The sequence below is a fragment of the Rattus norvegicus genome, chromosome 12 (assembly GCF_021556685.1).
Source record: "Rattus norvegicus strain SHRSP/BbbUtx chromosome 12, alternate assembly SHRSP_T2T, whole genome shotgun sequence".
In the NCBI taxonomy this organism is placed as follows: Eukaryota; Metazoa; Chordata; class Mammalia; order Rodentia; family Muridae; genus Rattus; species Rattus norvegicus.
In genome coordinates this window covers 52,294,106-52,317,892 of record NC_141545.1, presented here as the reverse complement: position 1 = coordinate 52,317,892, position 23,787 = coordinate 52,294,106, and the positions used below count along the sequence as shown (strand labels likewise).

At 46.7% G+C, this 23,787-nt stretch overlaps 1 protein-coding gene across 7 annotated transcripts in view; it reads left to right on the top strand.

Moving 5' to 3' along the window:
- The window catches only part of Pitpnb (phosphatidylinositol transfer protein, beta), a 48,933-nt gene that overhangs the window by 12,212 nt on the left and 12,934 nt on the right, over positions 1 to 23,787 (top strand). For 6 of the 7 annotated variants that reach the window (XM_087577551.1, XM_087577552.1, XM_087577547.1 and 3 more), the window contains exons 4-7: positions 1,936 to 2,035; positions 3,340 to 3,414; positions 4,977 to 5,060; positions 18,779 to 18,856. In XM_087577551.1, coding sequence (XP_087433677.1) covers positions 1,958 to 2,035; positions 3,340 to 3,414; positions 4,977 to 5,060; positions 18,779 to 18,856 — 315 coding nt within the window. In that variant the 5' untranslated portion in view covers positions 1,936 to 1,957. Of the gene's footprint in view, positions 1 to 1,935; positions 2,036 to 2,575; positions 2,584 to 3,339; positions 3,415 to 4,976; positions 5,061 to 18,778; positions 18,857 to 23,787 lie in introns of all 7 variants that reach the window. The other variant, NM_053742.2, reaches the window with a different exon arrangement.

The window sequence follows — 23,787 nt, the reverse complement described above, 5'->3', positions numbered from 1 at the left end:
GGTCCTGAGTTCAATTCTTAGCAACCATGTGGTGGTTCACATCATCTGTAATGGGATCCGATGCCCTCTTTTGGCACGCGGGTGTACAGGCAAACAGAGTGCTCACATACATGACACTCACATACATGACAATTACAGTTTTTAAAGAGTAAGCACTCAGAATTGGCCATCGTTCATTGCCAATTTTGAAGGGCGTGAAGGCACATGGAAAATATGACTGTCCTAGGATTGCCACTTACTCTACTACTCAAAATACCTTTTCCCCTGTGATGTAACTGTCTGAGTAGTGAAACTTGCAAGCCATGTCCCCATGTCATGTCCTCTGGACCTAGCACTGGGGCTCCCCCGACCTGTGCTGCATAGCTTTCTGGTTGCTTTGTTTAGCCTCCTGCTCTGTACTGAGGGCTTGCTCCTGCCAGCTCCTCACTCACTGCAGTCAGAAATCCTCCCTGGCTCCCAAGCTTCCTTAACTTTGTTCTTTATCTTATTGAACAAATAAGCTTGAAGTTTGCTGTGATACAGAAAGGATATATAAAATTCTTGGAGTTGGGGGGAGGATACAACGTGGTGACTTACGTGATTTATTTTAGCGTCTTAATTACTAGACAACTCAGATGCTGAAACAGAACTTGCGTTGTAGAGTTGCTGCACTGTGCCCAGTGCTGGCCCAGGGTTGGAGGTTGGGGTTTGGGAGTTGAATTTAGTCTGTAAGGAGCTGCTCCTTACAGTTGTCTCTGCTCACAGCATGTGCAGCTCACTTGTATTTCTGTGTAAACTGCAAATGCCAGTCTTCCTACTTGTCAGTGACTGGTGTTTTCTGGTTGAGAGTAGATGCAGTTGCCTTTGGGGTTGCTGATGGATAGGAGTTTTCACAAGCTTGTGGCATCAGTCATATATTTAACCTTTTTCCTCTGATCACATTTGAGGTGGCTAGTGACAGCCATTTCTTGAATTTACAGAATTTCTTTCTTGTGGGGTTTTCAAGGCAAGGCTTTTCTGTGTATCTTTGGCTATCCTGGAACTCACTCTAGACCAGGTTGGCCTTGAACTCGAGATCTACCTGCCTCTCAAGTGCCAGGATTAAAGGTGTGAGTCACTATTGTCCCCTACCTGGCTTGCTCCCCACCCCCCACCCCCCACCCATTCTCTCTCTGTTCCTTCCTTTTCTTTCTTTCTGTAAGATAGGTCTGACTTACCTGCAACTCATTCATCCTGTCTAGCCTTGAACTCACAGATTCTGCCTCCCAATGCTGGGATTATAGGTGTGTGTACCGTGCCCAGCCATGCCCAGCGCTTTGTTTTTCTTAAATGAGACAGGCTTCACTCTAACCCCAGGCTCAGGAGATCTCCTTTCTCAGCCTCCTGAGTGCTGGTGTGACAGGCGTGAGTCCCACCCTTGCTTTCCTAAAAGCATCTGATGTGGGTGTGCTTTACCTCTCCTACACATTGGTGCCGTTCTGAGGTCTGCTGTGTCACCGCATTATGTGACTGTTGTCTAGACACAGCCGTGTATTCATGGCATCCTTCTGGCAGGTGGACCTCAACTGTGTGAATGCCAGGGTTGTGGCAGTGTGCAGTGCGTGGACTAGCTTCACCTTAAGGGTCAGATTTGCCTGCTGACCTCACATGAACAGTGATGCACTGCACACACACACACACATGCGTGATTTTCTTTAAGAGGGTGGTAGTGACGCTTAGTGGTACAGGACTTGCCTACCATGTATAAAGCCATCTTCAGTTCTACCAAAACATAAATGAGCAGTGACCCCTTACATAGCTAACTTCCTTGATCACTTTTTAAACATTAATTTGCCACTTGATTGCTTTGGTGATGAAATGAACTGTTAGTGCCATGTAGCTTATCATGTGATGACATCTTGGATAGAAACAGAATTGATGATGCAGTTGAAGATACCCGTCTCTTTCTCCTCACAGCAAAGTCCCTGCGTTCGTGAGGATGATTGCTCCCGAGGGCTCCTTGGTGTTCCATGAGAAAGCCTGGAATGCTTACCCCTACTGCAGAACAAGTAAGCTGGCCCCACAGTATTGCACCCTGCCTTAGGATGAGGAGAGGGACACTACATGCCCCAGTCTCTCAGGCTTAGATCAAACAAACCTTCACTGCTTGGGTGATGGCCAGGGAGCCCCAGATTTTCCTCCCCAGACCTATGTGTACCCCTAGGTTCACTCCCAGATGTCAGCCATACGGTGGTCCAGCTAATGCTGGCTTTGGGGTGAACACATGCACTCAGAGGCGAGGCACTCTGGGAGGGAGTTGCAGATTTATTTGCCAAGCGAGTGTCGTAAATGCTGTCAGGCTATTGAGATGCTCTCACTGCATTATTTTAAATTAAGATAGAGTATTCTGCATACTGCCTTTGTACTTCACAACCTAAACTGAGGCTCTCTTGGTATGTGTCACTTGTGTAGAGACCATTTTGAAGACATAAGCTACTAAATGTTACATGTTTGGAATAGCTTAGTCCACCTGACTTAAGGTACTGGGATAGGCTGTCTTGACTCCTTCTAACTGAAGTTTTTCCTGTTTCGGTGCCGCCTCACCTCTCTGCCTCAGTTGTAACGGTGAGTAGTACACCCTCTTCTTTTAACTTTGCTTTTATATTTTGCTGATTCCCGACTGCTGCTGGCCTTTGCCTTGAACTCCCATTGCTTTACGGCCTCTCCCTTGTCCTCCCCTGCCACACCCACCTCAGATTTCCTGGACTCACAGCTCCCAGGTTTGTTCCACACTGCTTACTGTTTTTATTTTGCTTTTGCTACTTCCTCTAAATGTAGAATTGCTTAGCAAACCTCATGTTTGTTTCTGCCCCTGTGCTGCATGACAAGTGGGAGTGCTTGAAATATACAAAAGCATCATTTGCTGTACTCAGCAAGTTTTTAAAAATCAGGAGCTGGGGCTGGAAATTCAGCTTGACCATTAAGAGCTTAGGCTGCTCTTCCACAGGACACAGGTTTGGTTCCTAGAACCACAACCATCCTTAAATCAAGTTCCAGGGAATCTGATACTCTCTTCTGACTTCATAGGTACAAACACACCTGAGCCCATATACATGGATGTAGGCAATACACACACACACACACACACACACACACACACACACACACACAGAGAGACACAGACACACACACACACAGAGACAGACACACACACAGACAGACACACACACACACACACACACACACACACACACTCTAAAATGACATGGGGAACAGAGGCTAATGGCTCTGAGTTTGGAAAGAGATCCACACTGGGGTGCTGTGCTAAGGAGATTCCTACAGAACTGTGAAGGGTGGGTCACATTCTTGTGTTTTCTGCAGAATGAGTACATGAAAGATGACTTCTTCATCAAAATCGAAACATGGCACAAACCTGACTTGGGAACATTAGAAAATGTAAGTTTACACTCCAAAGGCTGGGGCATGGCTGCTTTGTAGAATGCGTGGTCAGCGTGCACAAGGCTCTGGCACCATCAGGATGGTCCCAGCTTTGCACTCAAGTGATGAAGGCTATGGAGATGGAAGTTGTTTTTATCAGCAGCTCTTGTTTGGAGCAAGGAGAAGGCTGCAGTCCATTCTTACCTGGTGTTTTAGATTGTTTCCGTGTGCTCACCAGAGCAGTTGTATTTAGCAGAATTGATTGCACTGATGTTTACTGCCACTTCACTTCTGGGCCAGAGTGATGTCAGGGAAATGACCAAAGGCAGGGATGGGTAGGTGCCTTGTTTACAGAGAATGTTTACAAGCTCCTGACCACATTATGATAAGGTAGCACACATTCAGACCTGGGCGTCAAGAACACCTGCCAAGACACTGGAAAGTAGCCAAGAAGGCTTCCTTCAGTGCCCTTACCCCGTGGTCTCAATGTGTCTGTGGACCTGGAGCACCAGCATCTAGAAGCCATAGACTCCATACGCTCAGGCTGCCCAACAGCCTGCCTTCTGCTGCACCCACATGGAGGGCCACTGCTCTCCAGAAGTGTGACTTAGTGAAGGGCTAAGTGATTTCTAGTTCAGCTGCTCTGCCGCTGTGCTGGTTCGTCAGTGGTTCCCATTCATGGAACCAAAATTCAAATGTGTGTACTTGTCAGCTGATCTTGTGACAGACCCTGTTTTTCATAGAAATTCTTTAAAACAATGGTCTAAGTGAAAGGATGTCTTAACTTCTGTGTGACTCACCCTGCCGTTCCCAGCGTTCAGATGGGCTTATCTACTGCTTTAAAACAGTTTACATGGTTTGAGAAATCACTGAGTAAGTAGTGTCAAGAAGTGAACACTGAAAACGAGCTGTAGAATAGGCAAATCCTTCTCTTTGGAGTGTTGTGGGGTGGTTTGAGACAGGGTTTTTCTGTGTGACCCTAGTTGTCCTGGAATTCACTCTGAAGACCAGACTGGCCTTGAACTCAGATCTGTTTGATGACCTCTGCTTCCCACGTGCTGGGATTAAAGACATGAGGCACTATCAGCCAGCTAAATCCTCCTTTTTAAAAGATCTTTAAAAGTAGTTTCTTTAGGAAGGGCTGGGGTACACATGAGTGTGGGTACCAGAGGAGGTCAGAGCCTCCCTTGTCCCCTGCAGCTATGGCCTAACTAGCATGAATGCTAGGAACTGAACTCTGATGCTCTCTATAAGAGCAGTTAGTGTTCCTAACCACTGAGCAGTCTCTGCAGCCCCTAATGTAGCTTTGAAAGTCTGGTTGTCATGTTGCCTTTGCTAGCATAGGATTTAAGGTTTACAAGCTTGTATCATTTGCAATAGACAGGGAAGATACATTTTGTTACATGAATGACCTATTAGTACTGCTATAAAGTAGCCCAGACATAGGTTTCATGTATACATCCACCCCTCACTAGGGAAGCTATAGAAAGAGTAAACGTTGTCCAGATGTCCTAAGGAATGGGTATGGAGTGTAGTACTTTCCTGATGATGAACACACTGACGTTTTCTGTTTCTCACAGGTTCACGGTTTAGATCCAAACACGTGGAAAACCGTTGAAATTGTCCACATAGACATTGCAGATCGAAGTCAGGTTGAACCAGCAGTGAGTACTACTTGATGGCATCTTGATGTCCCTTTCACAGCTCTCAGTTCTGTCTTCTATGTGGTCTGTGATTCTACACTGAAGAATGTATGGTCCTGGAGCTCAGGTCTGCTCTGGGCTACAGAGGCCCTGGAGGAAGAGAGTGGGTCTCTTCGGTGTTGTAGATGGGCCCTTTAAGAAAGGGGAGAATACCGTGCCTATGTTGGAGAGTGTTTGCTCAAGAAGTGTTTCTAAAAGTGTTCTGTTTTCTGCTTGGAGTCACACAGATTCCTTTTACTTCCCACGTAAGAGTAAGAAAGTAAACGTCTTTCTAACATGAGGTTTGTGAGCTCAGTTAAGGCTAGCCTGTTAGAAATGCTTTAACTGGGGCTAGGGATTTAGCTCAGTGGTTAGAGCGCTTGCCTAGGAAGTGCAAGGCCCTGGGTTCGGTCCCTAGCTCCGAAAAAAAGAACCAAAAAAAAAAAAAAAAAAAAAAAAAAAGAAATGCTTTAACCAGCTAGCAAGCTCTATTGACTTCGGGTTTTTTTTGCTTCTTAAATTTTGTGTGTGCGTTTGTGTGTGCATGTGTAAGCAGATTGCCACAGCACACATGGAGGTCAGAGGACTCGATGGACAAACAAAGCTGTCTTTAGAGTGCGTATCATGCCAGTTACCAGTTCTTAGTGCTGAAAACTTGCTTCTCTGAGGATGGAGTGATGTTAGGATCACAAGCCAGTAAGATGGGTATGAGATGGGACAGGGGTTACTGCACGCAGTAGGCAGTCTCTACTGCCCCATGTGAGCCCAGCAGCCCAGAGCCAAGTCTTACTACCTGCTTTGTAAAGAAGCACCTTTGAGTCTAGCCCAACTCTTTTAGATTTTTTTTTTTAAAAATTTCTGTATATGAACACTGTTTGTATGCTTGCATGACAGAAGACAGCATCAGACTTAAGAAGGCATCAGATCCTGTTATAGATGGTTGTGAACCACCACGTGGTTGCTGAGAATTAAGCTCAGGACCTCTCCAGCCCCCTGTGCTAGGACTCTTGACTGGCAGTGCTCTCTGCCTTCATGGTTCTACAGTAAAACTACTTTCATGGTCTGGGTCATAGTCTCACAGATTTTTATTGATAGCCGTAGACCCTGTCATATCTGGTTACCTGTGTGAAGTCTTGCTCTGAACAGTCAAGTTGACTCAAATAAACATATTGATGGCAACTTGGAAAAAAGGAATTCATGAGCCTTCTGTAGGCAGTGGGACCCTCAGTTGAAGTTGTGTGTCTCCCCGACCCCATCTTACTTAACTGGCTGTAATATATTTATGTTGAACTGTGTAGGTCTTTATGCTGAGCTAGCAAGCTTGCTCTTTTCTTGCTGACTTTCCCTCTCTTTCTCAGAAACTTTTCAATCCTTCATGCACAGTTCCTGAGCACACACAGAGACCAGAGGGCATCAAGCATCTTAACTCCAACCTTACTCTCTCCCTGAACCCAGAGCATGGTTGGTTTATTTTGTCTGTGCAAGCCTCGGAGGTCCTGAAACCTCTTTCCACCCTCAGTGTTGGGATGGCAGGGTGTGTGAGACCACACTCAGCTTGCTGCATGAGTGTTAGAACCGAACTCGGTTTCCTGGTTGTACTGCAAGCAGGTACAGACCTGTGTCCTCAGCTTGGAGTGAGTGTATAGTGAGCAACACACTTTACATGGTTAGGTTCACTTCCATCCTGCTGTTTACTTTTTATAAGAAACAAAATAACTGCATTAGTAACTTTGAGAAAGTAGGTAGCCAGGACCTGTCAGAAACAGGGCAGGTGTGAAATAGTTGAGAGTGAAAACCAAGAATTTGAAATGTAAGTTTGAGTCTTTTCACTCCACCTCGTGGAGGTTCTCTGTCACTGCAGGTGGGTTTGTTGTAAGCGGTTCAGTTCAGAGTGACTTGTGGCTGCTTTAGGGCTCGCTCAGCCTCTGCTGGACTGTTAGATGGCATGTGTTTCACTCTTGTTGACTTGCTGTGTTTGCTCATTCTTAGGAACTGTATTTCACCATGTATTGAAGAGACTTATTTGACCCGTGGTGTATTGCATACTTGGCTGAATGCTTTGACATGTTTGTATAATTGAAGTGACATTGTCAGAATAACTCTAGAAACAAAGATTTGTTGTAAAAATCTGTCAGTGCAGCTTAGGTTCACAGCACAGTTGCCATAGGAACCATGTACATGTAAACATGTCGGTTATTTTGTTGATGCCTTTTGGAAAATGTTTGTAAGACTTGGTTTAGGTACATTATTGCTTAAAGAAACCATTAGTGGGGGGTCTGATATTTCTGTATAAATAAATATCTCCACTCAGGTTCGTTGCCTCTTTAGATTGTATTCACCTTGCAAACCTGGCTTCCTATTTAAGGGGAAGGCGTTGAAGTGGAGTGCAGCTAGGGCTTCTACCTCTCAAGGAGGTAGGGTCCTTCCTGCTGGAGTTGAGCAGTCACAGAACACAATGTGCCGTCAGAAACCCTCTTCCCCGGTCCCTGTGTCCCAGCCTCTCCTCCATTTTCTCAGTCAGTTGGGGCAGCAGGGTGCTCATCTGTGTCTCGCCAGCCTAGCAAGAGGCACCTTCCTGTTGCCTGAGGGAGGGAACTTTCTAGGGATGCTTTGCTGGACGATGTTGTTCTCTTTTGCTGTTTTTGTTGCTGATGGTGATGTTTTCGAAGGCAGAAATGAAGAGGCTGAGGGACCATGGTCCCTTGTGCCTGGGAGTTTAACACCGGCATGGGCAGCATGGGGAAACCCCATCTCAGAAAAACAAGATCAAAAGAAGAAAGGAGGAAAGGCTACCCGGAGCCTGGGTTTTCTTGTGCAGGCAGTAATGGACAGAGTGCTGCTGCAGCCCTTTCCCGATCCCGCACGGGGGCAGTGCCTGATGCCTGCGCTGTGCAGATTCTAGGCTGCTGCCTGTGATCTGCTCAAGTTAAAAACTGTCTCTTTAGATTGTAAAGAGTCAGTACTGCAGCATACGACATCCAACTGTGAGTTTAAAGGTTTCCCCTTCTGAAGTTGTTGATACTAACCGCACTGAGTGTTTGGGCGTCTTTGACTGCCCTGATGAGATGCCCATGTGTAGCTTCAGCTCATTTCCAGAACATACACAAACGCAGCCCTGGACATCTGCTTCTGCTTTGCTCGCTAAGGTAGAGCGTTTGAATGTGGCCCTTTTAATCATGCCCAGCTCTGACTAAGGAGCTTTCCATGATTTGTATACAAAAGTCACTTCCCAGGAGAGGAAGGCTCATGAGCTTGAAGTGTGCACACCACTAACATCAGAGACCTTCAGTTTTGGAAGTAATTTGAAAGAAATGAGCAGTTTTAAAAAAAGAGAAATTGGAACCACATTTAAAGGTATTTATGTGAAACAAGAAAGAGCTTGTCTGCCTTTCTCATAGGTTAATACATACTGGGTGACTTTATAACTTCCTGGATGGGTTTCTTTTTTCTATAGTAGAAATGATAAAATGGTAATTCAAAATTTTGAAATCTAAAGTTTTATTTATATCTAAAGATATTTTTAGCTTTATATCTAAAGATATTAATGTATCTTAAGAGGAGTTAGAGTTAGTAATAAGCCTGTATCAGTGATTCTGAAGTATTAGATCACTGGAAAGATCAAATTAAAAAAGACAGTTGTATGGCACTGAGGTGGCTCTGCAGAGAAGGGAGCTTGCTGCAAACAGTGACCTGAGTTCATTCCCCGGGCTGCACAAGGTGCAAGGAGAGCCAGCGAGTTGTTCTCTGGCTCCCACGTGTGCTGTGCTGTACAGGTGTCTACACTTCCCCATACACGTACACAGATGCACCCACACACCCACAGGAATGGTTTTTTAAATATAGAAATAGAGCTCGCTATGGTGATGCACAGTATTTTTCCACGTCATAAAATAGAGCAGGTTCAAAGAGAATACCGTTTTCTCCTCATGTTTCAGCATTACTGGTAATTTTATTTGTGGCCAAAGTTTTTTTTCAAATGAGACATTTTGAAACCAAAAAGGACACAGCGTGATGATAGATCACTGAAGATGGTGATCTGGGTCACAGGAAAGAGTGCACACAGGGCCTTCCCACAATGGTCCTCTGCCGAGCTTTGAACAGCTGTCATTGTGCTTGCTCTGGAAGCCAGGCTGCTTGAAGGTTCCAGAAGCTGGGCTTCACTTGGCGTCTTTGATTGTTTGAGCTCTTCACCCCAATGCGTTTACCCCTGGAAGTCAGTGTGTTGTTTCCATGTCATATTCATCCAGATCTCCTTCCTTGTTCCTGTCTCCCCCATTTGCACATTCTCTGTCTGCGCAGGCTTGTATTGTGGGCTTGGAGTGCTACTGTGCCCTGTGAGCACTGCCTGGACCAGGATCCTAGGGTTGGTGATTGCAGACTCTAGACCACCATCTTTTCCCAGTAGAAAGACTTCTTATAAGCAGCTCTCCCACATAGGGTCTGGCAACAGAGTAGGGGGTCTCCTTAGTAGTACCACCTCCTTATTAGGAGGACACCTCTCTATCCCCTTCTTTTGGAGGATCCCATGAAGCACAGACAACCCAGCTTTCCCAGTCAGTGACTCCTGTTCACTGTGGGAGCCTGTGTTCTCACATCCTGGCGAGGCTGGAGAGGAGGAGGCATCTCAGGTAGAGGTCAAGGCTCAGAATTCACTTCACCTTTATGTGCTCTGTTAAGGGTTTTTCTGGGCTGACATTTCCCCAGTGTTAGCCAGTGGAGGTTCTAGGACAGGGAGCAGAATGGAGACCCAGGAGAGGGTACCCATTTGGTATGTTGATTGAGAGAGCACTATTAATTTACTTAGGGCAGAAAAGCACCTGATAGTTCATTTTCCCTGGTTCTCAGAAACACAAGGCCTTTGTTACTTCCTCTATGCAATTAAATATTAAAACCCAGCATATTTGGTATTTAATGAAAAAAAGGAAATAAAAAGGAAAGGCCATAGCTGCTTCTAAGTTAGGCAGAGGAGAAACTTCATTATAGATATGTGGGATCCCATGGCTAGAAGCAGAAACATCTGGGAGAGTTCATAGTGGACATGAATAGGTTGGGCTGGGCCCTGTGGGAGAGGAGGTAGGACCTGAGGGATGCTGGGGGAACCTGGAGGCCAGGTCTGCTTTGATTATTAAAGAGGCACCTCAGCCATTTGTCCCAGTTTGAAGCTCAATGTCTTTTACCTGTGCAGGCTTTTATCTCCTTGTTTGATAAGTGTTTCTTAGAGCTTAATGTCTGCTATCTGTTGGTCTAGGAAATATACCTCAAGATAAAAGGATAATTGTACCCATCTGAAGAGTACAAGTTCTTAGCCAGTGAGTGAGCTCTGGTGTTGATGGCTGATGTTTGTGTGGACAGCAATGCAGCCTTCCCTCCACGGCAGCTTCTCTAGTGATTGCTGTAGGCTGGGTCTGCTAAACAAATACATGACTACAATGGAATTGGCCGGTTTTAAATTAAAACAGTAGAGCTTATATTACATACTTCTACAAAAGGTATTTTGCTCTTAAACTTTTTTTTAACCAAGCTGGTGAATAGCTCAATTCGTAAGGATATGGCTTCAAGGGGTGTTCATTTTGGCCCTACTCTGTGCCATGCTGGTTGGTCTCCACTGTGGTGTTTTTGGAAAGGCTTGGGCATTGATTTTGAGTTCAGTTAGACCATGTCTATACATTGTATTTGATAGTCTTGATAACATATGCTTTACTGTGCTGTCTAGAGATAGAAGAATATGTTTCCTAAATAATCTACATTGGGGGGTCTTCGTCTTCCCCTTCTTAAGAATTATATAGAATAGAATCTGGCTGGATTAATAAAAAAATTAGTTTAAACCCTGTAGGGTCATTATTATTTGTTAGCTTTTGAGCTGACATTTTCTTCTGGTTTAGTTCACCCAAAGTTCCAGATTGACTGTGGAGGGTGGCACCGATGACCAGGATAAGCTGTTTGTGTACGCAGCTCTAATTTGGTTGGGCGCATGTGCATGTGCATGCACAGCCGGCAGGAGCTGGTTTTCCTTCAGCCATGTTGATGTCAGGTCAGCAGGCTTGGTGTCTGTCTCCCCAGCCTGGCTGTGCTGCAGAGATGGCAGGTCTGGCCTGGCTGTGCTGCAAAGATGGCAGGTCTGGCCTGGCTGTGCTGCAGAGATGGCAGGTCTGGCCTGGCTGTGCTGCAGAGATGGCAGGTCTGGCCTGGCTGTGCTGGGGAAGCCTGCCTTGCATCCTCATCTCAGCAGCCTTTGCCTCCCACAAAGCAAGCCTTCTTTGACTATGGTTCTCTTTTGTGTAGCGAGTTGTAAAGGATTCTCCCCACCACCACCAGCTTCAGAGAGGATATAAATAAATGTAAGCATGGCTACCACTAAAAATAAATGTGAAAATATTTTCCCACTTTAGTCTGCTGCCTTACATGGTCAAGTACTTCCATGGATTTAGAGAGGCCTGGTGTGTTTGGCATGGTGAGAGGCAGCGCCCTCTTGTGGGAAAATAACATACTGCTTGTTCCATGTGTTTGGTTCTGTTGAAAATCAGTCTAAAAACCTCTTCACGAAAAGTACTTTCTGACTGGACACCACTACCAACTTAAGCTTCTTCTGATTTTAGGAGAAAAGTAATGGAGAGGGTGGGTGAGGGGAGGAGTCTTAAGAGCCAGAAAATGTTTTTGAGCAGATTCCTGTTAAAATCCTTTTTCAGAGATGTAAAAAGAAAAAAAAATTTTTTTTTTGAGAAGTCTTACTCTGGAGCCCTGGTTAACCTAGAACTTGCTTTGAAGGCCAGGCTGGCCTCTGACTCCCAGTCCTGGGATTGAAGGTGTGGCCAGCTTGGTGGCAATGTGACTACTTAGAGACTGTTCTATCTTAAGCAGGAATGAGGTCTTAGAGTTTTGCAGACGGCAGCCTAATCGCTGCTCTGGGGCATGAGTGATGTAGTCAGGCAAAGAGCATTCTTCCCCTCCCCCACGGTTAGGACAGATAGCACTGCTGGGGTGCTGTGCTGTTGGTTCAGTCCAGCAAGAACGATGCTTTGTTCCAGAGTCTGCTTTTACTGAAAGGAAATGGCTGTATAGTATTTGTCATTTTCCTGTCATCCAGGAAGGACCGCACAGGAACCTGGACTGAGGAGCTGCAGGGTAGGTGGGGCACACCTGACCAGGCAGTGGGCATTCCCCTTTTAGTTGACGGCATTTGCTGTAGCATGTTCTGTGATGCACTGTCAGCTGAAGGGAACACAAGCTGAGGAACTGTTATGGCAGGGCCAGACACATCTAAAGGTGGTGTGGTTTTAACATGGGTGAACTCAGGGAGCGTCCTGTGCCATGGACATGTTCATGGGTTAACCTATTTCATTGACACCTGCAGTCTTAAATGCCTGCAAATGCCTTAGCGTGCGTGTGTGTTTGTGCGTGCGTGCGTGCGTGCGTGCATGCATGCATGCGTGCGTCTGTGTGTGTGTGCACATGTTGTTCTAGGGTACAGGTCAGAGGACCTCTTTGTGGAGTGGATTCTCTTTTTCTGCCTTTACACGGGTGCTGGGATTGAACTTGAGTCACAGCTTACACAGCAAACACCTTGGTCTGCTGAGCTCTTTGGCCCCCCAGTGCCTTCAGGTTTTTTTTTTTTTTTTGTAGGGTGTGGTTCTTTGTTTTTCTGTTCCTTTGTTTTTTGATTTTTGTTTTAAAACAGTATCTCTGAAGATCAGGCTAGCATCCAGCTCAGAGTCGCCCGTCTCTGCCTCCCGAGTACTACAGTTAATACATGGCTCTTCATTCTTAAGAATTATATAAGTGTATAAACCTAAGGGAAAGGTAATATTCAGTATGTGGTAATTCTGTACACACAACATGCCCACACTAGTAAACCCAGCTCCTTGGCTGGAAAGGGGAGCACAGGCAGTTGCTTCAGGCTCTCTGAGCCTTCACACTGAACCTCACCTGTTTCCTTTCGGGGCACCACTTGTTCTCCCTGCTCTGGTGTCAGATGTGCAGTGTGTCACATCACGCATTGGATAGTTAACTTTTCCTAGCTGAAATTCTAACATTGCTATTTTTTCGGGGGAGGTCTGCCGGCAAACACAGCATCCATTGACTTCCAGCAAGGAAGGAGAGTGCAGGAAAGCAGGAAGAAGCCTCTGGTTAGGTTGTTCTCTAACCTGGCAGTGCCCATGGCGACAACCTGAATGACCATAGGTAGCTAGGCTGTTGTAAACACCCAGTCCATCTGGGATCATTGCTCCACTCCAGGATGGTGTGGAGGTCTCTGTGGCATTAAAAAGACTATGGACTGCTCTGTCCACATTTCCCAGCCAACACTAGGCTCACACCTTTGATCTCATCACAGGTGTGTGTTTGTAAATGCAGCTTTTCCGGATTCATTGGTGGAAAGCAGAAGGATCCATGAGGGGCTAGATCATACAATATTTTTAATGCAGTTTTGGTCCTCTGAGATACATTCAGTAACAAAAACTAGGCCAACAAGTTATTGACAATTAGTGGTCTTTTGGGACTCTGCTTTAATGAATAGATAAGAATGATTTGTAATTAGCATAATAATTATATGCAAATGAAGGCTTCTGAATTGCTCTAAAACACTTCTGAACTGTTTAAACAACCCTCCTGAGATCTTGTTACTCTATTAATTTGTGTAGCAAATCTTTTTTTCATAGATCATGCAAAGATAAACTTCAGCCCGGCCCCTATGCCAGTGATTATAAATTCCAAGGTAGTAGGACCTGAATTAATGAGATTTACTTATACTGTATTAATGGTACTCTGTGGGAACCTGCAAGGGTGAGGAGTCACTGGGGATATGTAATTAAAAACAGAAAAGAAAGCTGCTGATTGGAAAATAACTGTTGAAATCAGTTTCTTAAACAAGTTAGTAAATGTTATCTCTTTCTCTCTATTTTATGCCACATAGCAGAGCTGTTTCCCTGCTCTAGTAACATTGAACGCAACACTTAGGCAGGCTGACCCACGTTGTCAGCTCCAGGCATGCAGTCAGCACTGGGGTCAGAGACAGTTGTTTTCTCTCTTCTAAGGGTGGAGCAGTGCTGATAGCCTTGAGTGCTTGGGCTGTCCTCACTTTCCATTATTCGGCCTTTCTCTCTCCAGGCTTTGCTAAGTGGAACAGTAGTGCCCATGCATTTTAAACTTAGCGGTTATCTCTGGGCTGTTTGAATAGACACCTCATTAATCATCGTATGCTAAGGTAGAACGTTTGATAGCAGGCTACAGGACCCTAACGTTCACTTTGAAACTGCCCTGGCCACCCGGTTACACTGGCTGGGCTGGGCTGGGCTGGTCTTTGTGAGCAGGTGTCATCCGAGTTGCCAAGGCTGGGGTTTTGAGCAGCTGCTCCTTACTGTGTACCCTCACCTGCCATAGCTAACCCAGGCTTGCCCTCACCTGCCATAGCTAACCCAGGCTTACCCTCACCTGCCATAGCTAACCCAGGCTTGCTTTAAGCAGTTGCTGGTATCTGGGGCTCATCTTGATTTTCCACAAGCTGTCAAGCTCACCACCCACTCCCTTCCCCATTCATAATCATGAGTTCATATCTAGGTTGGCTCAGCACAGATTTTATGCTTGCATTTTTTGGGAACAGCCACTATGCTAAAAGATTCATAAAACTAATATTCTTTGTCTTCAGAATTAATCTGGTTTCTGTGGAGGGTCTCTCTGTTGAAGGTGGCAGTAAGTAACAGATGTGTACCCACGAGGCAGCACAGTTTTCCTGAGCCAGGGCCAAACAGCGTCTTATATGGATTTAATGACTGCATTCTGGGACTCCAGGATGGAGGCACTAATCCACTGGTTTACCATATCATACTTTAGTTTGTTCTCTGAGGAGTCTTGGCTTCCATTCACCTTCGTTTTTTACTTAAATGAGAGTGTCAGTGACACAACATTGGTTCGCACTAGTCCAGCACTAGTCTTCTGCTGATGCCGCTGTGCTTTTGTGTCGTTGGGACTGTTGTTGGAGGAACAAGTAGTGTCTCCAAAGGTGCGCCTGGCTGGATAATGATGCTTTCACCAGGCCCTTATCCTGACCAGGCTCTGGCACTGTATAGGTAATGAAAATTAGATCACAAAAGTATGTTAAGCACAATGCACCTCAGTAATAAGATTTTTCTCCATTTAAACATGACTTTAAAGCCCGTTTTCTTTTTAAAGTGCATTTCCTTGGCCTGGTGAATTTGCTCTCTCTCTTCCCAAGGATTACAGAAAGTGCATAGCAGATTCAGCCTTCAGAATGCCCAGGAGCTGAAGACGCACGTAGACTGCAGCTGTCTTCACCCACGGTATTGTACGAGAGCTAATGAGACGAGAGGGCTGCAGCTGTGGCAAGCACAGTAAACCACGAGCCAGGGCTTCTCTCCATCAGAGCTCCCTTCCCCTGGGACCCCACAGGAGACAGGGTACTAACAAAGCAGCGGGCTGTCTCACTCCACACTGCTGCTCATTTGCAGTTGTAATTGGTAGCTGAGGTTGCATTCTGTGTGCCGAGACTGCTGTACATGAAGGAAATATTTGTTCATTTTGATATGGATATAAATCGACCAGTTTTCAAATCCAGAGCCCAAATCAGATACCAAACGGTAAAACTGCAGCAAGATGATACTGTTTGAAAACTAATACAAAATGTGAGGTTGTGAAAACTACATCCACTTCCCACCTTTTCATATTGTGCTACTTAATTCAACTGATTAAACATTTACAGATTCAAACTAGCAAATGCAAAATGTCTGGGTTTTGACAAGGTGCATTATTCTCACCTGTCAGGGCTACAGTGCTATTGTCAATAATTGGGCCGTGTTATACTTTCAGTATAATGCCTTTAATGTTGGCTGAAAGAGGGGAAGGTTTCATTCTACGTATCTGTCTCAGAAAGACCCACTTGGACATTCCTGGTGCTGAGGCTGACAGCTCGGCTTTTTAAATGTTCACTTCCCAGATTGCTGACACCTTTGGTTGCCCTGTATGGTATAGACATGTGAGCCAAGGCAGAGATCAAAGAGTTCAATTGGGGGCTGGAGAGATGTTGATCAGAGGTTAAGAGCTCTTCCAGAGGACCAGGGTTCAATTCCCATCGTCTATGCAGTGGCTCGCAACCTTCTGTAACTCCAGTTTCAGGGGATCTGATGTCACGTTCTAGCCTCCAATGGCAGTGCACACATGTGGCATGCACAGGTAAAACGCCCATACATAAAATGAACAAATCCTTTTAGAAGTCTAGGTATAGGAAGCCATGCTGGCTCTTCACGGGGTGGTAATCTTCACAGAGCATTTTAGAAAAGCAGTGGTGGCTCGAATTGATGACGAAGACTCAGAGATGTGCCTTGTGGACAAGTGTGTCAGTCGGGTCTGTAGTGATGTTTTCACAGGGTTTTCAGTTCTTTAGTTTCTGAATCTACTGCAAATGGGCTCTGTAGATGTGTGAGGTGGTTGCCTGCCTGGGGTCGCAGAAAAGAGGTGTCTGTCTATTCTGACCTCCTTTAGCTACACGTCACTGGTCTCCAACAGCCAACCTGGAGATGACTGGCACAGACCAGAGCTTAAGCTGAGTACTCCCTTCTTTACAAGTTGTCTGGCCTAGTGTCCAAACTGCCTTTATTAATGCCATTGGCTTTATTTATTCAACACTAGAGGTAATCGTGTTTACTTCGTTGTGGATTCACATAGAGTTTTCCGTGGGTGTGGTTAAAGGTCACAGCACCTCCAGTTTTCCATCCTCAGTTCTAAAACCCCATTTCTCTTTCCCTTCACATTTTAATGCCTCCAGTATCAAGGTTTATCTCCCTGCTGTGACACGCCTTAGCCTTCTGTGTCTGCTCTGAATGTGGGTATTTTCTATGCAGTCCCTACAGCTGAGGGGAAACATGGGTGCTATGACCACAGCCGTACCACACCCAGTCCATAAGAGAAAGGAGGTGGGGCTTCTTGCTCAAAGAGAGTAAGTGGGCAGATCATGGCTAGTCTTCTGGGCAGTAGATGGATGATTAGAATTTAACTGTTACAATGTCCTAAACATGGTATGCCTTTCCTCTACGTTGTGGTGCTCTTGTCTCTTGTAAGTAATGTGTTCTTGACTGACGCTGTTCCGTTTTCATTCTGAAGGCATGTTCTCTCTTCTGATAGTCCATACATTCTTCTTGGGGTTTCGTTTGTTTTGTCTTGTCTGCCTCTTTTAGCTTGACTGACCTTAGGGACCAGCCCTGTCCTCTGGCCCTCATCTCTGTGTGGTAGCTGTTCCATAGTGAAATGCTGGAAGTGATTGTTTAATGTAACTATGCTTGCGTGTGTGCGTGCATGTGTGTGTGTGCGTGTGTGTGTGTGTGTGTGTGTGTGTGTGTGTGTGCGCATGCGGGGATATGGGGTGGGTAGGCCTGTCTCTGCTTTAATTTTGAACCTCTGTGCTAGAAGAGGCTTATAGGCTCGTTTGTGTTAGGCTGGCTTACTTCTGCTTGTGACAAATCTTGGGACAACCTGTTCAGTTCCTCTTTTTCTGAGTCTGAGCAAGCACACTAGTTTTTATGGTGCAGGTCTAAGTTGAAGTTTGACTTTATCCTCACTGATAGCAACTGAAGTCAGTGCTGTTGTGCCCAGACAAGTGAAATGACTCTGGTTGTCTTGCCCCTTGAGGGCAGCTCCTCCTTGTGTGTCCTTTCTGAGGAAAGCTAACTGGCCTCATGCTCTGGCTGTACCACATCAACTGCTTCAAATTGCCAAATCATTGGAACCTGGTGTAGCTGGCCAGGTTTACAAGTTTACAATTTCTTAGACAGTGCTGAGACAGGCTTCCAATCCAGGATCACATGTTTAACAAGCCTGCTTCTTTCACGTTTAGTTTTTTTCTTGGTCCACACTCTCTTTCTCTCATGCGATTTATGTAGAACCCTCTCTTGAAATTAGCATACCGTGTGCGTTACTAACCTCCAGGTTAAACTGCCGCTTCCCAGTGTATCTTCTTGGCTTAGGAACATTTGTGCTGGACTTTGGAGTGTGCTCCATGTATGCTTTGCTTGAACTGCTCTTATCTGGAACATGGCTTCCCCCAAGGTTTCCTCTCGGCCTATCTGGCCATTTTCTGCAGTGGTTGTTTCCTTCACCTTGGGTCCCGGAAGTCAGCCTGGAAAAGGACCTGTATCCAGGCTTTAGACTGACCCTTGGGCCTTGGTCCTGGCCTGGGTCATGACAGTTAGTGCAGATTCTGTTATTTGTTATTCTATTATTTGTTATAACTGCTTCCGTGGGGGAGAACAGGGAAGGAGGGACATGAGAAGAGCAGGAGAGAGAACTACAGAGAAGTAAAATGACTTAACTCATTTTCTACAGTCTATCAGGTAGGATGTAACGAGGGGTTTAGGGGGAAAGTGCAGGAGCTCACAGTGGCAAGAGCAGCCTAGAATCACCAATGCAGGTCTTGTTGACAGTGAGATGTCTACATGACTGTCAGAGCCCTAAAACTGTTGAAAACGCCTGTGGGCCTTGCAGCAAGAAACAGGATGCAAACCACTGATGCTGTGTGTGGACACACCTTCCCTGTGTGTAAAACGCATGCTCGGGCACGCGTGCGCGCGCACACGCACACACACACACACACACACAGAGAGAGAGAGAGAGAGAGAGAGAGAGAGAGAGAGAGAGAGAGAGAGAGAGAGAGATGGTTTCTGGTTTTCTCCGTTGCCTCTGACTGTTTTGTTTTGCAGGACTACAAAGCTGATGAGGACCCTGCGTTATTCCAGTCAGTCAAGACCAAGAGAGGCCCCCTGGGACCTAACTGGAAGGTATGGGCTGCTGACTGTGCTGATAAGCAGAGTCTTGCAAATATAACAGTGCTAAGTTCCAGGTCTTAAAGAGATGGTGGTGTTTAATTGCACAGAGGATTTTGTCTGTGATAAAGACTCAGGGCCATTTGCAGTTGGCCTGTGAGTGTTTGCTGCTTTAACAAACAGAACAGAGCCAGGCTGTCACCCTCAGTGTGCCATGCCATGCTGAGGAATGCGAAGAGAGACAAGTGGTCTGGTCTTTGGGGACTGTGATGTCTTCGCCTGACTCCAGACGGTACAGAATCTGTATTAAATGAAGGTTTATAGTAGGGTCTAGTCTGTATCAGCTGTAAACAAGTTCTCTTCCACCCAGGTGTTTCTTTGGCATTTATTGATACTTAACACATCTGGAAAACAGGACACCAGAGTGGTTTTTGTGGCAAGTGTTTATATTCAGAGAGACCTTGCATACCTCCTCCTCACCTCCTCCCCACTCACCTTCTCTCCATGCCCCTCTCCACTCACTCACCTCCTCTCCACTCACTCCCCTCCTCTCCACTCCCCTCCTCTCCACTCCCCTCCTCTCCACTCCCCTCCTTTCCACTCCCCTCCTCTCCACTCACCTCCTCTCCACTCCCCTCCTCTCCACTCCCCTCCTTTCCACTCCCCTCCTCTCCACTCCCCTCTCCACTCCCCTCCTCTCCCCTCTCCTCTCCACTCCCCTCCTTTCCACTCACCTCCTCTCCACTCACCTCCTCCCCACTCCCCTCTCCACTCCCCTCCTCTCCCCTCTCCTCTCCACTCCCCTCTCCACCTCTCTACTCACCTCCTCCACTCATCTCCTTTCCACTCACCTCCTCTCCACTCACCTCCTCTCCACTCACCTCCTCCCCACTCCCCTCTCCACTCCCCTCCTCTCCCCACTCCCCTCCTTTCCACTCCCCTCCTTTCCACTCACCTCCTCTCCACTCCCCTCCTCTCCACTCACCTCCTCTCCACTCACCTCCTCCCCACTCCCCTTTCCACTCCCCTCCTCTCCCCTCCTCTCCACTCCCCTCTCCACCTCTCTACTTACCTCCCCTCCACTCACCTCTCCCCTCACCACCTCTCTACTCACCTCCTCTCCACTCACCTCTCCCCTCACCACCTCTCTACTCACCTCCTCTCCACTCACCTCCTCTCCACTCACCTCTCCACTCACCCCCTCTCCCCTCACCTCCTCTCTCCTCACCTCCTCTCTGCTCCTTTCCTCTCTGCTCACCTCCTCTCCACTCACCTCCTCTCCCCTCACCTCTCCACTCCCCTCCTCCCCCCTCACCTCCTCTCCACTCACCTCCTCTCCACTCACCTCTCCACTCACCTCCTCTCCCCTCACTTCTCCACTCACCTCCTCTCCACTCACCTCCTCTCCCCTCACCTCTCCACTCACCTCCTCCCCCCTCACCTCCTCTCCCCTCACCTCTCCCCCTCACCTCTCCGCTCACCTCCTCTCCCCTCACCTCTCCACTCACCTCCTCTCCACTCACCTCCTCCCCCTCACCTCCTCTCCACTCCCCTCCTCCCCCCTCACCTCCTCTCCCCTCACCTCTCCCCTCACCTCTCCCCTCACCTCTCCCCTCATGAGGTAGGAAAAGCAGCACCAACAAAGTCATTGGAACCACTACAGAAGTGCAGTGTACCACACTGAATAGAGTCCCTTAACAAAGCTTATGGGCTTGGTGGCAGGTTATTTTGATTAGTTTGATAGACAGGAGGTATATAAAAACCCAAGCCTGACCGGAGCAGACTGTTCACCCACAGGATTTTCTTGGCAGCCAAGCTCTAACAGGCTGCTGACAACCTTGGAGCAGTGCGGTCCCAGCTGCTCCTCCAGAGGACACTGAGGTGGCGCGTGCTGTTCTGTCTGTATCGTAAAGTGTCGAGCATCAGCTGAGAGGGGGAGGGATCTGACTTTGTTTCGTGGGAGATGACTCACTGCAGGGTATAGTAGTTCACACCTTTAATTTCAGGACCCAGAATGTCAAGGCCAGATGTACATAGACATGTTCAAGGCCAGCCAGAGCTACATAGTCAGACCCTGTCTTAGGAGGAAAAGAAGCACAACTTGTCTTATTTTCACAATTGTTTTCCAGGGTATAGTTTAAAACTCTTCCAGTCTAGTAACCTTGACTAGAGACGTAATACTCGGGAAGTGACAGATGTCACTCACAGTGACGAGCAGATTCCACGAGCATCATCTGAGTCCAGGCCAAGGGATTTGCAAAGTCCCCACCTAACTCCAGGGTCAGCCCTTTCATTCAGGATAGTGACTCTCCAAGGCACCGTCCCTGCCAATGTGGCCCTGCTTCCTCTGGTGCTGACTCTGGCAAACAACGCTTTTACAGGGGATGAGGAGGCGGAAGGCCTCAGAAAGTTCTGAGTTTTTCTCCCAGTTGCCGGTGTTTTTGAAGTATGGGTTTTGCACACTTGTTCTGCTTAAGTACAGAGGGTAGGAATTCTCGGGACTCCTGAAAGGCTCCTGACTGGCCATGGAATTACTTGATGTTTGATTTTGGCTCCGTTTTTCTGGTTCTTAAGAAATAAGAACGTGCAACTAGCATGGCTTCTTCCTGCTTTGTTGTGGTGATCTGTGTTTATGCTCGGTCCTTGATCTCTGATGATTTAAAATTCTGGAGTAGCTTAAGTTTGTTTGGTGACATGATTTCATGCGGGAGCCACTGCTACCTGTGGTCACCATGTAGGCCAGGCAGCCCTTGGACACTCAAGGGTGGGCAGCTCCCCCACCTCAGCCTCACAGATGCTGAGGACAGGCGTGAGCCATGGTGGACTACTGTGCCTGCAGAGCAGATGCTACAGTGGCTTCATAGTGCCCTGCAGAGAGCTCCTTCCATCCACTGTGGATGGATCACTTGCTCGAGCTGGTCACGTGGTGGTAGCTGCAGGCACTCTTAAAAGACAAGCAGCTGCTAACTGACCTTCATGACTTGTGAATATCCCAGGTAGTGAAGTAAAACAGCTAACTCCACTTACTGGTGTGAAGGAACATGAAGATAACCCCTTGGCAGTAGTAGCTGAGCACATGTGGGAATAGGCACTTCTGGACGTGATAAGCAGGCCAAGGAGGGGTGGTAGTTGGGGTTTCTCTACTTCTGAAAAGCAGTGCAGAGCAGGATAAGGCATAGCATGAGGAGCAGGGACCCTGGTCCTACAGAGGATACCCCTTCTCAGATGGAAAGTTCTGTTTTCATGGGAACTCAGGATGGAAATGTTTCTCAAAACAACCAGTCATGAAGTTTAAAAAAAAAGAAATATGTGTAAGTAGCAGAAGTGTGTGTGGGCATGACAGGACGACTGCTGAGGTGTGCCACACTCGAGGTGCCATGGAGGCTGGAGAGCCTGTGGCCTCTGTGAGACCTTTCATCCTCCAGCTGCTACTTCAGCAGAAGGCTATGACTACCAGTCCATATCCCAGAATGGCTCCAGGGTAAGAGAAAAGCTCAGGGTCCATTGATTTGCCTGGCTGTGTGTCTTCAGTGCTCAGGAAACCCAGAACCTTGGACAAGTGTTCTGTTACTGCTACACTCCAGCTCTGCTTTGACACCTCCCTTTCTTGTATGGAGGTACTTCCTGTGGTATTTACTGGCTCTATTCAGCTGAGAGGAGGTTCCCTGTGGTCCCAGGCAGTAATACAAGGACACAGTTAACCTTGCTGAGTGGCATGTACAGGTGCTTTGGTTTATAAATGAGAAATGTGGCCAGAGAAACCCAGATAAGACTTGTAGAAGAAACTGTGGTGCCTGCAGGTTCACAGGCCTGGGTACAATGCTCCTCAATGGAGTGAGTGAGGTTTGACCCTGAGGCAGATCCTTACCTGGAGGTCATGTTTCTACCTCTTGTGTGTCATGTGTTATTAACAGTTTAACTCTGTGCTTAGACAATTCACAGAATGGTCAGGGCATCTCTAGTGATAGAGGCACAAAGTAGACTCATCACGTACTGGGAAGGTGCATACATTAGGATGTAGAGATGTATGCTTTGAGCCTCAGTTCCCTAAACTCAAGCATTAGTACCTACCACAGAAGTTGTTAGGAAGATTAAAGGACATGAGTATGTCAAGAAGGTCAAGTTCTTGAGCCTCCCCTTCTTGTATGAGCATGTGTGCATGTGTCTGTGTCCATCCATGTCTCCCCATTGTACATTAGTAGTTAGGATTCATTTGTCTTGGGTTTTCAGTCCATGCCCCTTTTCCTCATGTGTTTAATGAGTCCTTGGTGTGGCTTAGCTGTTAAGCCAAGGCCACAGAGCTCAGAGCATTTCCCACCTGAGTGGTGCAACGGAGACTCCTTTCCCAAGTTTGTCATGAGCACAGGCTTTTTCTCCACTTAACAATATGATACAGATTTTTTAAAACAAACAAAACCAGGAGTGCACTGTAGCTCCAGAGTAGGCCTTAGTCATTTGCTCATTTCCCCCAAGAAGAAGGAAATTAAAAGATCTGAACACATGAATTATACTTTATTACTTGGAGTTCAACATAAAGTGACTTCGTGCATGCTGATAGAGCAATTTATAACCTGATTAAGAATTTTGCTCCAAGGCAGAACTGCTGACAAGCATCGTCCTTTTCCATGGCACTGTTTGCATGCACACACATGCATATGTATGTATAGGTTTATGTTTCCATCTGGAGGATGTGTGTCTGTGACACTGGTACAACCCCCTATCACAAGGCTTCTCGGTGCTATTTTACACGTGTATTCCTCCTTCTCTCCAGTTTGCCACATCTGACCCAGCTTAGATTGAAGATCATGGTGTCATTCTAACCCAACGAAAGGCCTCGTGTCTCTCTTCATTTTAGCAGACAGCTATTGAAGAGTTAAGTGCGTCTGTGCCCACAAATGGATGATCAGTCCTAACTAGGAGGCTGTGCCAAGGCACCGCTTCGATCA